Here is a 15,554-nt window from a genome sequence, read left to right as displayed (position 1 = left end):
GTGAGGGCTAAGTTTAGGTGTAGGGCAATAGCACACACAGTTTGTTCAGTATAAAAACCATTACGCCTATGGAGAGTCCCCATAAACCACAAAACCAACATGCGTGTGTGTGTCTCTCTGTCTGTCTGTCTGTCTGTCTGTGTGTGTGTGTGTGCGCGCGTAGCGCGCGCTCCAAGGCTCACTAAAATACCGGAGTGCGCTCTTCCAGACATCACTGAGACTGCTGCAGAGATGCTTGGATGATGTACTCCATCATATGTAGCACATAAACCAGACTATCTGCCACAAACCGACGCTTTGACGACTTTTTTCTTGACGTTTAAACTATATCCATGTAAACGTACAAGTGACCTTGGCAAACCCAGGACCCTTTGGAAGTTAATAATACGTCAATACGCGTTACACACGACACAGAAAACTCGACATGAATGCTTCACAAGGACTACTGAACCGGACGATCTCTACAGCGAAGCAGCCTTTGGAAAGCGTTCGAGGATGCTGCAACTTCTCGGTGATCACGAGCGACGGGTTCGGGTCACCGATTCAGGACGAGCGCGATCAGTTCATCATGCGTTTGGTGCAGATCGCGGTTCTCTGCGTGCTGTCACTGACGGTCATTTTTGGCGTCTTTTTCCTCGGTTGCAATCTACTCATCAAGTCCGAGAGTTTAATAAATCTGCTGGTGGAGGACAGAAGACCTTCCAAAGATGCGGACATTATTATGATTGCTGCATGAGTCGTGCCATAAATCTGACACAAACTGGCAATCTCTCATGAACGACACCTGTTGGTATGATTCTCATGCCAATGATGAACAATGTATTTTTATATATTTCATCTTGGATCAGAACCTGTTAATGTCGCAAACAATGGAGACCGAACAAAGCATTCAACTTTTTTAAAACCCAGAAATGTGTGGTAATGAATATTTGTCTACATCTTTCAAAACACATCATGAAGACACCTGGAAACAACAAGAGCAGAGAAAGATAACCGGACAAATTCATTAATACAGGACAGATCATTTGAAATTGAGATTTGTTTTGCATTTACATTAGCTGAATTGATTCATGTGACTTGTTGAAAGTATTCAAGAATTTCTTTATGTGTTAAAGAATGATTGTGAGAACTTGCATGCAAAATGAATTAAAAGGAGAACTCTAAAAATACTGTTCCACTTTAGTTCCTAGATGACATTTTAGTTTTTTCAAAGGTTCAAAACATGAAAATCCAGTTAACAGGCAATTATAACTGTATCTGTCCATCAGGTTAGATGATTAACTAGCAGCCATCACATTTCACATTCTTAATAAATACATAAATTGTATTCTGATATATCACAAAAATCAGATACATGACTACTCAACCTCTGCAGGTCAGTTGCAAAGGTCCAATAGTGGCTTCCGTAGAGGAAAAAACGTGAAAGAAGTTCTACAAAACAAAAACAAAAAATGCAAGAAAGAAAGGGACAACAAATGAATTTAATTTTCATTTATCACATGACCTTTTCCACACGGAAGCATATTAGTTCATCTTTTCCTTACACTAAAAATGCTGGGTTAAAAAAATAACCCAATCTTAACCCTGCCGCCGGGTAACTATGTGACCGAACACACGCTGGGTTGTTTTGGGTTTAACCATTTGACCCAAAATATGCTGGGTTGTTTATTTGACCCAACCAGTGGGTCAGGTTAACTGTTGCTGGGTTAAACATTACCTAAACATTGGGTTATTTGTTGTCTCATTGCCTTGCTACCTTTATATTTACCAATAATAATAAATAACAAACACAAAGGAAAGTAAAATTATTATTTTTCTGTAATACAATTACACATCACAAAAAATGCAACTGTAAACATCAATTTAATGAGTTTTCACATTTCTTTTTAAAACAATTTTTGAATGGGTGCTACTGTTACACGTTACATCCAAACACAAATAAAACAACGTTTTTTGTAGATCAGTTTTTTTAAAAACAAAACTTTGTAGATTCCTATTCTGTGTCAACATTGCAGCATCATAACACTATGAAATTGATTATTGCCACATGAGAATCAGTCCAAACATTGTGCATTAAAACCAAGCCAAACAAAGAGACCTACAAAAGACAATACATGTGACAAAATGTAAATGTTACAAGTGGCCAGAAAAAACTGTTATCCTCAAACACTTCACACATGAAGACTCATGTCCATCAATATGATGTACTGCATGCTGGAGAAATTCCCAGGAAGGAAGATGTTAGTGTAGCTAACATAAAGCACAAAAAAAGGACTTGAAAAAGATAAATGGCCTCAAGCCCGAAACAATGGTGAAGGTATGGGATGTCGTTGTCTCGTCAGCAAGGCACAAAATCTGCAGGAATGCATCACCATGTTGGTCCCCACCTGTTAATTACACGACACTTAGTCTTGCAACATAACTTTCATTTTTACAAGTTGTAACATTTAAGTGTATTTTATGGAAATCAGCCAAACCATCAGGGTTTTCCTGTGAACTGGGTCTGGTAAAGGTTGCTCAAACAAAATATTTGTGCTACTGATTTAGGTTTTTTCCTGCTTACTGGCACTTCTTGGTTAGGGTCTACCTAAATTTCATCCAACCAACATGGCATAAATGAGGTATTTAAAGCCCCCAATAACAAACACACACACTACTGTGCAAAAGTTTTAGGCCACTAGTATTTTAACCAGCTAAAAAAAATGGTTTTAAGTCAGTTATTTCAATCTTTTGCTGTAATGTGTCTGTAGGAAATATCAGTTTACATTTCCAAACATTCATTTTACCATTAATTGTAATAATCCAGCGAGATTGTCTGAAAACAGCCAGCGCTCCACACAGAGATCTGATCCAGTCTGTCTGGAAGAAACAAACTGAGAAAGACTAAATCCAGAAGAACTGTGGCAACATCTCCAAAATGCTTCAAGAAACCTCACTGCAAAGCTTCCTGAAAAACTATGCACAAATGCACCGAGGGCAAAAGCTGCTTTAAATGCAAAGGATGCTCACACCAAATGTTGATTTAATTTAGTTAAAAGGAGTTCATTGATAAAGGAAATCTATTTATGACATTATTTTTGACAGCATCCTCATTTTACAGCATTTTTTCACAAGCGTCTACAACTTTTAACAGTACTGTAGCTTTACAGCTAGGTTTCTTGTAGCATCTTGGAGATGTTGCCACAGTTATTTTGGATTTAGTCGGTCTCAGTTTCTTCATGTCATTCCAGACAGACTGGATGATGATCAGATCTCTGTGTGGAGCACTGGCTGTTGTCAGACATTCACTGGATTATTACAATTAATGGCAAAATGAATGTTTGGAAATGTAAACTGATATTTCCTACTGACACTACAGCAAAAGATAGAAATAACTGACTTAAAACCATTTTTTAACTGGTGAAAATACTAGTGGCCTAAAACTTTTACACAGTACTGTGTATGGAGTAGAAAAAGTAAAAGATAACTTGCATGTTGTACGTCAAATTAATGACTTCCAGGATTCCGTGGTTGTGGGTTTGAAGACCTTTCCTGTTCTTGAATATTGATTGGGAAAGCAGAGTGGGTAGTACTTTGAAAGCACTCTCCTTTTTAGAATCTAAACCATAAGAATAATACAGTGCAAACTGTGAAACTGATCTCAATCAAAACGACACATTAAAACACTTTTCCTGTGAAAATGTCTTCATTCCATAAAATAGCTTGGATCGGATTGGATTTAAATAGATTGGATCAGAAACAAATGACACAGGCAGACCACGTGACAATGGCATGGCTGAAGTGTGACTTAGTCAGCCTACATTAATGACATCCTGAGACAAACATAATGTAATTTATTAGGAATATGTAGATGTTAGTGACCTTAAGGCAGAGGTGCTGCTGCTGTGTACACTCACAAAACAATGTGCTCACATTTTAAAGATGGGGGGCAGCTCCTGTAATATCTACTTGACTATCGACAAAGACATCAGCTTTCAACGATATCTCTGACCATCGTCATTACACTATATCGTCTATCTGCACAACCCCACTAGCAACTTAACCATTTCAAATTTCTGTAAACGAAACCATAAAATCAAAATGATTTCTTACCATGCCAAGTTTTTCTAGAAGTCTGGGAACTCCAAGATTTCTGGGATGCTTGTAGACCGATTGCTGTGAATCCACCATTTCTCAAATGTTTTTGGGAGGCAAAAGAGATTCTGTAAAATAAGGATGAAAAACTGGGTTAAAAGCTAGCAAAACCATATAGTATGCCAGCCTGGAAATCCAGTGATCTGTCTATTATTCATCAATCTCGAATACAAATTATTTCTAACAGTAACAAAGAACACTTTACATGGCCTCTCTAACTTCTAACCTCGTGTTCTGATTAAAGCAACAAGCATTCACTAAAATACCATGTATTCAAATTAACCTAATGATAGTTCATACCTTTTCCATGAGGCGTTTTTTATATATATATATATATATATATATATATATATATATATATATATATATATATATATATATATATATATATATATATATATATATATATATAAATAAAACTTTGCACGCACACACATATAACGATAAAGAGACTGTTGAAGACTGTGTCAAAAAAAAAATAAGTGTAGGCGGCTACTTCGTTTACAGAATGTTAACCCGCACAGCGACAGATCAAATATCACATTAACCGTGAAATCAGTGTGCTCTTACCACAGCTTATTAAAAATAGAGGTAAATAATCATATTGTCATTAATTTACCTTATAATCCTGCTTGCTGCGAGTTGCTTGACTGTCTGATGACGAGACGAGTGAAGAATCCAGAAAATTCGATGGAGGAAAAATAAACAAACCGGCAGGGTCAAAATAACCCAACCTAGGTGTTCAGTGGTGAAGAACCCCTTGCAGTCCATTTGACCCAGCATGAACAACCCAACTATGTTTACAGTACCTCAAACAACCCAGAATTATGACCCAGCACAATTAACCCAACAATGTGTTTACGGAAATAACCCAGCACTTTTAAGCGTGTAGGTATCTTGGCAGCTGCATTACACCACAGTGCAGATCACTTACAGCTAAGCTTTGGTGGACTTAATCTCTCCACAAATATAAAATTAATCTAATATTCATATTTGGTAGAAAAGGCCATCAAACGTTTTAATTCTGTTAACAGCTCATGTCCTTGGAAGCTTAAAACAGATGGCTGATGTTAACATTTTAAACTGCAACAATGTTTTTCCACCAACAAGCAGCTAAAAAGCTTAGAATGACACAAAATATGTCAGCTTTTTAATTTGACATTCTGCTGACTCACCAGCTGCCTTTCCACACAAGCTTTAGCCTGAGGAGAACATAACAAGTGGTGCATTTTATTTTAAGACAGTACTTTTGAACCACAAATATGGAAGTGAATGAATTGTGTAATGACTGTAGCATGCAAACTATAACATTATGTAACTTAACCTGCAGCCATTAGTTTCTTAATTCCATTAACAAACTATTATGCAAAAGATTGGCCTTATATTTATTTGCAGTCAGCATCTCATATCAGTGTTCATAACCAAAACCTGAAGGTAACATTACAGAGATGTTGCATAATTTTCTAAAATCAGTTGGATAATACCTTGTACACATACTGCTGCATACAAGCATGACATCATAAGAACACGGTCAAAGCCATTCACTGTATAATACATGTGACTGTTGAAAACATGCCAAAGATGTTACTATATTCAGTGCCTTAAAACAGATGGTACTGAAAAACATGCAATCGAGAATAGGGAACCAAAATCCAAATTAGAGATTAAGGCTGCATGCTATATCATTGACCCCAATCCTAGGACATTCAGCTCACCAGACCCCACCCGCACACATGTAACTGGCCACTGCTGCTTTTTTATTTTTATTCACAGTGCTTTATATGAAGCTTGTAATGCACTGCTTTACCATACAGATGCTGGTTTCTTATACTATAAAAAATAAATTCATATTTTATTCAGTAAAGATTAATCAAATGCCATAGTAAAGACATTTATAATGTTACAAAAAAATATTTCAAATAAATGCTATTCTTTTGAACTTTGTCCATCAAAGAATCCTGAAAAAATTGATTCATGCACAAAAATATTAAGCAACTCAACTGTTTTTAAACATAATAAAAATGAATGTTTTTTGAGCACCAAAACAGCATAGTATGATTTTTGTGTTTAGTAATTGAGATACTATTATAGGTTTATATAAATATCTTGAACTGGTTTTTATTTTTATATTTTCTTATTTTGTATTTAAATTTATATAGTTTTTATTCATTTTTATTTCACTTTTAGTTTCTTGCAAGTTTATGGTTTTAGTTTACTAATAGCCCAATCCTGCATTTTGTTTAAATGAATGCAGTACATGCGTGTATAATATTGCAGATTCTCTTTGGGCCATTCTAGGATGAATATATATTATGGGTAGATATCTTTATGCTCATCTGTTGTTTAAATATTTAAAAAATTTCACAGTTAGGAGATAAAAAAAAAATTTAAGCTTTTTTCAGCCTGTGCTCTGACATTTATGCAGATGTTATTTTTCTCCCTCAGAATATCATGAGAATCTTGCTACGGGTTCTCATGAATTTTCCCCAGAGAGCCACTGAATGATTGATGCCGTGATTGCTTTATATTTCTTCAGCCCTTCTTTAAAGATAGAGGGAGAGCGAGTGGTAGCATGGATGAAAGGAATGGAAGAAAAGGTCACTCCCGGTGGTAGTGGCTGTCAGACAGCGGTACGGTCCTGAGAAGTGACGTGGCATTACAAACTGACAGAGCTAGAGAAAGGCTATGGAGCAGGGGAAATGTCAGTAAAAAGAGGGGAAAAAATGTGAGGCCTCTACAATACATGTTAGCATAAATGTGAAAAGCATAAAAAAAGGGTCTAGGTGGGATGCAACCACCTTAACCTGTTATGCAACAAGCCATTGTGTAAAACTCAAGTAGGTAGACATAATTTCAGATTTTTATAGTGATTCTTCAGTAAACCTCTTTGCACACAGGAAGTCACTCTTTGCCACCACCCGTCACTGAGACTTATACTTACAGAGAAACAATTATAACAATGCCCTAAACTACTTTGAGGTGAATCCAAAACCATTCGCCATCAATGAAATCTCTTCCTTTTAGATCATATCTGACAGCTTTAACTCCCACAAGTAATCAGTATTTTTATTCATCGCTGACAGATGTTATACAAAATCAAGGGTCTGCCGAAAAGCCACGGGGGACACGGCCTAAAAAAGATTCTCTGGAGACTAACTGCGTGACTCGGGGAGTAAAACTGCTGCGTTTAAATCACACCATCTCATAGCCTCAGTTACCCTCAACATACAATATACAGAAATCCTTCATTCAGAAGTCCGTCCTAGAATGGAGTTCTTTGGGGAGGCTGTGGCTTAATTAAGTCTTTGCAAATGTGAAAGACTGAGTTTTCACGGTCACACAGCTGTTAGCTTTGGAGAAAAACAACAGGCTGCTATTTGCCTAGCCTTAGTATGGTATTAATCATACACCCACAGAAACTTTAATAACTGACATGAGGCACCATGATGTCCAGACTTTTCTCACCAGTTTTAATTCACCCTACTAATTTAGTTGCTATTGTTCTCTATCCCTCTGAATGCCTGTCTCCGTTTTGCATGCACAAATGCTTTAATGCGCTCACTGTCATCCCCTGAGCCTCAGACTTTAGCTCAGCATTTGGAAGTAGCAGCTGCAATACCTTTCCATCACAGTCAGGACAGAGCGACCCATCACTCCAGTGGTGTGTGAGGAACAGGAAGTGACACTGTTTTTTCCCCCTTCCCTTCCTTTTTGTTCAGTCCAATGAGTCTAAATGTGATTGACAGCAAAAGGCATTTTAAGCCCTGCCACAGTACTGCAAAGCGCAAATGTTTGTACAGCGCACCAAATATTGCATAACTAGATTTCAATGAGAATTGACAGCTTGAGTTGCTGGCTGTATATTATTACCCATTTTATTTTCTGATGAAAGGCTTGCGAGAGTTTTGTGGGTGTTGATTTCAAAGTCATATGAGGAAGACATACTTTGAATTTCATTTGACTCTGCGTTTTTGAATGCAAAAAAATAAAAACTTAGTTTTTATTACGGTTTAAAATCTTCACTGCAAAAAAAAGGTAAAAAAACAAAAACCAGCAACACTTTACGTTTCAGTAAAAACTGTATGTTGGTGATGAGAAATACATGATGAATCAAAGCTCATCAACAAGCAGCTTTTCCACAAGCTGCGGTGGTAAATAAGTAGTGGTAAATAGCTGAGGTGCATGGTGTCATGCAAATACAAAACATGGTAACACACGACACTAAAATTATGCAATTAACAACATAAGATGCCAAATAAAACTCTAGTGTACAAGTTAATTAAATAACAAACCATCAATTGTGAAGTGTCACAAGTAGTAGTAAAATATTGAGTGTATAATATCTTAATCTTAAAAAAAAAAAAAAAAGTACAAAATCTGCCTATAGCTACAAGATGAACACACAATATTCCAATAATATACTAAAGTCTTGTGAGTTTGTATGAAACAAGAGATTGTGAGTCAGCGCTGTGATGGGAGAGACATGCAAGTAGCCATATGGTATGGTAGTCAAGTATTTCAGAAAACTGTTATAAACAATAACTAAAGCAATCATGTTAAATGGTAATATAAGGCAAGTTCTCTGAGTCTTAAGGAACAGTGATGTAATCAAATTTATGCTGGTCTACCCACTCGCTCTGCATGACTGAACTTCCCATGGGTTTCTGTCAGAAATGTCTTGCTGAACCTTTTCAAACATGCAAGTCTCAAACTGCAGCGCAGCTCTTTCACACGGTGCTTACTCAGATGGTGACCCAGACAGTGCAGAAACTTCACGCTCGGAGTCCTTCAATTATCACATTGCATGCAAATAATACACCTTTATTAGGCATCCTTCCCCCACTAATTGTACTGTCTGGGCTTCAGGAACCCTTACAAACAGAGAGAGCACTATTTAAAGCAAATATTGAATGCTTTAAGTGCATCACTGCTCTGCATTGAGAAAATCTTGTTAAAGTCAAATCAAGGTTTAATGCTGGCTCACCAATAAAGGAAAAAATAAAATCAATAGAAAAGGGGGGAAATTTGATGTTGGATGAATTTACAGCAAAAAGAACACTGAAGAATATAACTTCTTTAAAATCAATTTTGTCCAAAGATCAAACATTGCTTAAGTGTCTTTTCCCCTTTATAGTTTTGCTAGCCATACTGAAACTTTTGACCGAAGTATCTGTAGAAACAGATAAACTTCTTTTCTGAAGACAATTTAAAAAAAATATCACTAATGACTTGATTAGAACTAAAATCAGCAAAAGCTGGATGTTCATACTACTATTTTTGCAATATGTATAGTGTACATATGTACCTGTACGTATAAAACAACTAAAAATATGCCATACAACAGACCACCACAGTGCAATGTGCTTTACAGCTTAGGGACCAATTCTTGCCATTTACTCGTTGCTTATTAGCATGCATATTACTAGCAAAACGGCTGTTTATTAGTACTTATAAAGCACATACTAATGTCTTATTCTGCATAACCATATTTTAGAACCCTTAAGCCACCCCATACCTAAACTTAACTACCTACACGCAACAAATTAGGATTGAGGCAAAAGTAATAGTTAAAAGTTGGTTAATTGTGAGAACTGGACCATAAAACAAAGTGCGACTGAAGTTTAAAAATTCAATGTAAAAACTCATGACATGAGTCAATTCTTAGATATTAAGTCATAACTACGGCAAAAAGTTTAAATGGACGGTAAGTTATGAAGTCAATTATGATACAATTATGCTACAAAATTGACAGTTGAAATTAACGAGTTAAATTAGTCATGTCACATGGAAAGTTAAAATGAGTCAATTATTAGAAGAAATGTTGAAATTGATACAAAATTAAATCGAAATTGAGACCCTAATTCGTAATTATGGCAACAATAAAATTATGACAGTCAATTAGGAGATGAAAATCAAAATTGAGTTAGTCAATTGACAAAAAAAAAAAAAATCAAAATTATGAAGTTGAAACTGACGAATCAAAATTAAGATACTAAATCAAAATTATAGCAAGTTAAAATTATGATAGAGATGTGAAGTCAATTATGACAAAAGAGACAAAGTCAATGTGAACTTCAACTTTAGAGTCATAAGGTTGAGATTTAAAAGTAGAAATTGACGGTTATAATTATGACAAGTTGAAATTATGAAGGACCCAAGTCATAGTTATGACAATCAAATATTGTCAATTATGTGGTGGAAATGCTATTATTCACTACTACAATAAAGAGTAATAAGGAATATTACTACAAAATAAATAAAAAATAAAAAAAGACAGAAAGACAGTATGGAGTGAAACGATAGGTTTATAACAAAAAAAAAAAAAGAAAAAAAAAAAAAAACCTCACTCAACTACGAAATACTAAACCATTTTTGGTCCAGTAAACAGCAACCAAATGTTGATGTTAGGCGCTCTCTGATGCAACTGTAAAACGCTGGCAGAACGGAAAGACAGCACAGGCTGCTAGAATTGCTCTCTGGGGAAAATTAATTGAAGGACAGAATACATTTGCACCTTATGAATAGTATACAGCAATCCAGAGAAAGGGCAGAGAACAACACTCATACAACAATGCATTCACATTCAATTTTATTATCCAAGTATAGCCTTTTAACGACTACATTAAAATCTAGATGAATGAGGCAAATGCAATTCTACATTGCGTTATTTTTCTTTCAGCATAGCTGACGGGAACAAGTGACCCATTTCTAGTCAGCTCCACAAGTAATGTCCCATTCTGCAGACCATCGTGGCTAATGATGAACTGACACGCTCGTTCAGATGAGGGATCTTTATTGTCAGTCACGTTGCAGCATGTCTTGTGTGTAATCTAGGATTTGTCTCTGCATTCAGATGTGGTTCAGTTATGGCTTAAAAATGAAAGAATTGAGGAGCGGGGCAATATTCTATCCCATATTAATGAGCTATGGGAGAAAAATCCTGTGGTCTCATGAGATTTTTTTTTTTTTTTTTTTTAGCATTTCCCAAATATCATTCATGAAGCTATATTATAACAGCTTGAAATAATGAATGCGCTGTTGAAGAATTGTATTTTTCACGTATATTGTTAAGAACAAAATTTCATTAAGTGATTTTTAAACTTTCCATGCAAATTCTGGAAAAAGTTAAATTGGGCCGCACAATTATTTTCAACACTGAAAATAAGTGTTACTTGAGCACAAAATAGAAAATTAGAACGATTTGCCATTACAGGAGGAAAAAAAAAAAACCTTCACAACATTAAAAATAGATTTGTTATAAGAGACTTCTTTTCAAAAATATTAAACCTTACTGATCCCGATTGAAGTTTTCAAAAGTCTGTTTTACATAGTGAAACTTGGCCATTATTTATTTCACCATTTTAATGAATCCTTTAGCCTTTTTACACTTACAATTAAATAAAGTAAAAACACTTTTAGATTAAGTATAGGACATTATCTTGCAGGATACGGCTTTAATTTTAACTAATGTGAAAAATCAAAGAATCACAAAACTCCAACAGCACTGCATTTAATTTGCTCACATGCCCAAAGTGTGAAGTTTAAAAATGAAAGCGAGCTTGTAAAGTGCTCCTCGGAGCAACACTGCACTGAAGGAAGCGCTACACAGCTGTATTTAACAGGCACACATATACAGAGATGCCAGAGGGGGCGAGCAATCAGCCCTGCCTACGCAAACACAAGCACACACACAGAGACCCTGTCATTTGAGCAAATGTCTGTAGTCAGTGCAGCTAGCAGGGGAGAGCTGGTGTGGCCAGCTGTCTGTGCGGGTTAAACAAGGCACAGGAGATGAGGAAGAGGGGGCAGACCTGTGGCCATGCCATACTAACTCATGCTCCGTTCATATTGACACATGGGTTACACTAGCCCATCGTCTCTGTGACTCAAAGCAGCCACTCTAACGGAAAAAAGGACAGAACGTTCACACTAATTAAAAATGCTCAAAGCACACTGTGCGAGAACAGTGATCTCAAAATTTAAAATAATAAAATAAAACAACCTGTAATACAAGAATGAGGGTAATTAAAACCAAAAACTTAAGTAGAAAAAAAAAAAAAAAAAAAAAAAAAAAAAAGAAAAAAAAAAAAAAAGTGTATTTTCAAAGATCCTACAATGCAACAATTTACAGTTGCATATGACCTGTTCATTTATAAACACTATTGTTAGTGTACTGAGATTTAGAAATATCCTGAATTTAAAAACATTTTAGATCTTACTCAATGTTATTCTGCAAACTGAAGCCTAAACGCAGTGTAAAAAATGTACTCCATATTATGCACAAGTTTTTTTTTGTTGTTTTTTTTTTTTTTTTTTTTTTTTTAAGGCTTTTGCATCATCAAAACAGACATTTATTTATTTTAAATTAAGCTAATAAAATCACTATAGCCCTAACTGTTGTAAAATGTTAAGTAAAATTTCAGTTAAATATGACCATTTATAACTAAATTTATCAAACTCCCAAAAGAAATTTGAATTAATTTGTGCTCTGTTGCAGTATGGATTTAAAAATAAAGCAATAGAGATTTGCATTAAGAAATCTTTAATGAATCATACACGTCAAGATTAAAGGTTAACCCTTCCACAAAATGCAAAGAAAGTTTAAAGCAAATAGTCCAGAAAGAATGGCACTGATGGTTTCTCCTTAGAAATAAGACACTCTTCTTTGGTTTAATAAGGAGCGTCTCTACACATGGACCATAGCTGGTTATAGACAGCGTATTAACTTGTAGAAAATGGGAAAAGGGAAACTTCACAACAATTTAAAATTAAAAGCTTTAAAATACAAGTAGATTTTAATCAAGTTGGGCTCGAAATCACAGGGCTCAAAGTATTAAATAAGTCATATTAGCCAGTAAAGTCCATCCAGAGGTGACATCCTTAGTAAAAAGAGGGAGGAAAGGTAGTGAGAAAGACTGTAATATTGTTACATATACACAGCCAGGGGCAGGTAGCATAAACTGCTTGGACTAGTCTTAAGTTATGAGTCATTCTTTTTTTTTCCCCCCTTCAAAACAAGTCATACTTTCTTTAAATTCAGTTACAAAAAAGCAGATTGGTCTATGTCAATCTTGAGAAACTAGTTCTTAAGACAGTCTTAAGACATAACGGCTATGTTTAAACAACTGGCCCCTGAAAATGTCACAGGACTGCTTGAATCAGCTAAGGGTGCTGCTGCCATCTACAGGAGCCTTTGTAACACCCACAGACAGAAGAGCAGACTAGTTAATAAGCTAAAACCCCTGGTTAAATAAAAATGTTAGTGCTTACAGAGTTTCCATGGAAGAGTCCGTGGTGCGCGAAGTCCATCGGATAAACTGATGGTGGTAGATGGCTCTGGCCTAACAAAAACATGAGTGCAGATGTAAAGCAAAAATCACTTCAGCCCCATTTTATCAAAAATAAATAAGTATAAATAAGAGTGCCCCTAGTGGTTAAACTTGGTTACTTTCAACAAAACATTACAAGGTTAATTTACCCAAAAATGTAATGCTCAGAAACATTGCATGTATGCCTTACTGGGTGTTATTATTATTTTTGTCAAGGGAAAAGAACATTAAGACTCACTTGTTTAGAGCAAGCTGATTGTTGGATTCACCCCAGACAAACATAGCAGCATTATCATCAGTCTCTGCAATCAAAGGCCCAAAGAGAGGAAATCATCCACAAAGCAGCGATTTATTCTTTTAATAAAAAAAATAAAAAAATAAAAACTGAACCCAGAAACTATACATGTATAGATAAATTAGGCAAAGTGGTAATGCCGCAGCAAATACAGTAGAAGCCTAGTATATGAAGACAAAAACATCCAAAAAGGCATAGCATGCATTCAACAGCTCGCAGACCTGTTTCCCAGTCCTCATTGGGGGAAGGGTTTGTCCAGGTGTTAACAGGCACCTGAAACTTCTTCAGCAGCTCCACATTTCCTTAAAAAAAAATAAAAAATGATTTCACTAGTTTATCATTTTCATCCAAATAACAACAAGACTTTTTTCTACATGAAAGTACAGTGAAATGATCACAGTAACAGCCCATGCTCAAATATGCCACACTAACCATCTTCAGCATTTAGTGTCCTCTTGTCCTCACAGTTTGCGATGTGATGAGACAACTCGTGCTTGGGAATCAAGTGCCTGGCATTAAAGGGGCAGGTCTTCAGTTCACTGGCCAGTTTGGGGTGGTTCTGAAACAGATGGGGGTGGACAGATAAAGTTCTCGTTACACCAAATGCACTGTTTTTTTTTTACAATTTCAGTAAATATTACATGAAATATTAGCACATGGAAAAGGTTCCCCTTGCAATAACCCACCTTCCTGCACTTGAGCACATGAAAGGGGAAGCGAGAGGCTCTGATCTGGTGGTTTTTGTCATATGGGCACTGCACAATCTTGTTGGGGTCACTGGCGTCTTCACCATAATCTGTGGAAACGAGAGTCCATTGTTTTTCTATACTAGACAGACACGTTTTAACTATTTGAGACTTAAAAAGTGTTAGGCCTATAGAAAAATCGGACTGCTACATTACCGGTCTCTTCATTCCAGCCTTGCTGTTGATTTTCAGAGTTTACTCCAGACGGACCGACACTGCTCCCGAATCTAATAGCGGCCATGCTTGCTTCCTTCTGGAGATCTGGCTAACGTTAGTTTGCTCGGCCTTCCGTGCTCCGTTGGATTTCATAAAAATGTCACCCTAAATAAAATAAAAAACCACCCAGTTGAAAAACAAACCAAACTATAAAATACACAAACTGATGAGTAGAAAAACGGCGCGTTTTAAACAAGTCGGTCAAACCACTTAAAAGAAGGGAGGCCGCCGAACACCAAAAGTCAAGGAAATTCGATCAAAAACACGTGCAAGTTTTCTTTAAAAATCACAATTTTAAGTACTTTTTAAATTCTCTAAATAGCATTATCTTGTCAGAACACTTACAACTTGTCTTTCGTAGTCGTGAGGCACAGCGTGTGCTCCCTCTGCTGACGTCAATCTATTGAGATCACGTGATGCACTATTTAAAAACCTCAATTTGCTTCGTCATTATTGTATTATCATAATTATATACCACGGTCAACACTTTTCCAAATACAGGCAGTAAACAAACGAGAACGAGCGAAACGGCTTTATATAAAATAAAATAAAATAGAATAAAACAATCAAATGAAATTAGATGGCGGAGGAGAGGGGGGGGGGGGGGGGGGGGGGGACTTTGACTATCGGTTATTTTAACAGCCTTATACAGACCATTCTGAGGTTTCAGCCAACAGGGTTCATTAATCTATATATGAGGCAAGAAGACTCCTGTTTTTTAAATGAAGACTCCTATCCATAGACTGTAAAAAAAATGGACGTAGTGTCCGTGACGTCACTCGTAGGTTTCTGAAGAGCGTTTTTGAAGCCTAAAGTGGGCGGAGCCGACCACCG

General features: G+C 36.2%; 2 protein-coding genes across 3 annotated transcripts; one reads left to right on the top strand and one right to left on the bottom strand.

The window, feature by feature from the left end:
• Positions 1 to 424: 424 nt before the first annotated feature.
• Positions 425 to 736, top strand: rprm3 (reprimo, TP53 dependent G2 arrest mediator homolog 3; the record flags this gene model as incomplete). The annotated part of the gene is made up of 1 exon (XM_079403136.1): positions 425 to 736. The coding sequence occupies one exon, from the start codon at positions 425 to 427 to the stop codon at positions 734 to 736; it is 312 nt and encodes a 103-aa protein (XP_079259262.1).
• A 1,109-nt stretch (positions 737 to 1,845) lies between these two features.
• Positions 1,846 to 15,140, bottom strand: gtsf1 (gametocyte specific factor 1). 2 transcript variants are annotated; one of them, XM_079402177.1, is made up of 11 exons: positions 15,066 to 15,117; positions 14,661 to 14,825; positions 14,445 to 14,554; positions 14,191 to 14,317; positions 13,980 to 14,060; positions 13,702 to 13,765; positions 13,405 to 13,475; positions 4,754 to 4,788; positions 4,093 to 4,202; positions 3,472 to 3,598; positions 1,846 to 2,387 (listed from the first exon to the last, which is right to left on the bottom strand). In XM_079402177.1, the coding sequence occupies exons 2-9, from the start codon at positions 14,743 to 14,745 to the stop codon at positions 4,107 to 4,109; spliced, it is 669 nt and encodes a 222-aa protein (XP_079258303.1). In that variant the 5' UTR covers positions 14,746 to 14,825; positions 15,066 to 15,117; the 3' UTR covers positions 1,846 to 2,387; positions 3,472 to 3,598; positions 4,093 to 4,106. The 2 variants fall into 2 exon arrangements, with proteins under 2 accessions (XP_079258303.1, XP_079258304.1); XM_079402178.1 differs by lacking the exons at positions 1,846 to 2,387; positions 3,472 to 3,598; positions 4,093 to 4,202; positions 4,754 to 4,788 and adding an exon at positions 10,914 to 13,013 and having other exon boundaries at positions 15,066 to 15,140.
• Between the last annotated feature and the right edge of the window lie 414 nt (positions 15,141 to 15,554).

Source organism: Barbus barbus, assembly GCF_936440315.1.
Source record: "Barbus barbus genome assembly, chromosome: 41".
Lineage (NCBI taxonomy): Eukaryota > Metazoa > Chordata > Actinopteri > Cypriniformes > Cyprinidae > Barbus > Barbus barbus.
Note: the sequence above shows the minus strand (reverse complement) of the source record. Positions and strands in the feature narration are given on the sequence as shown.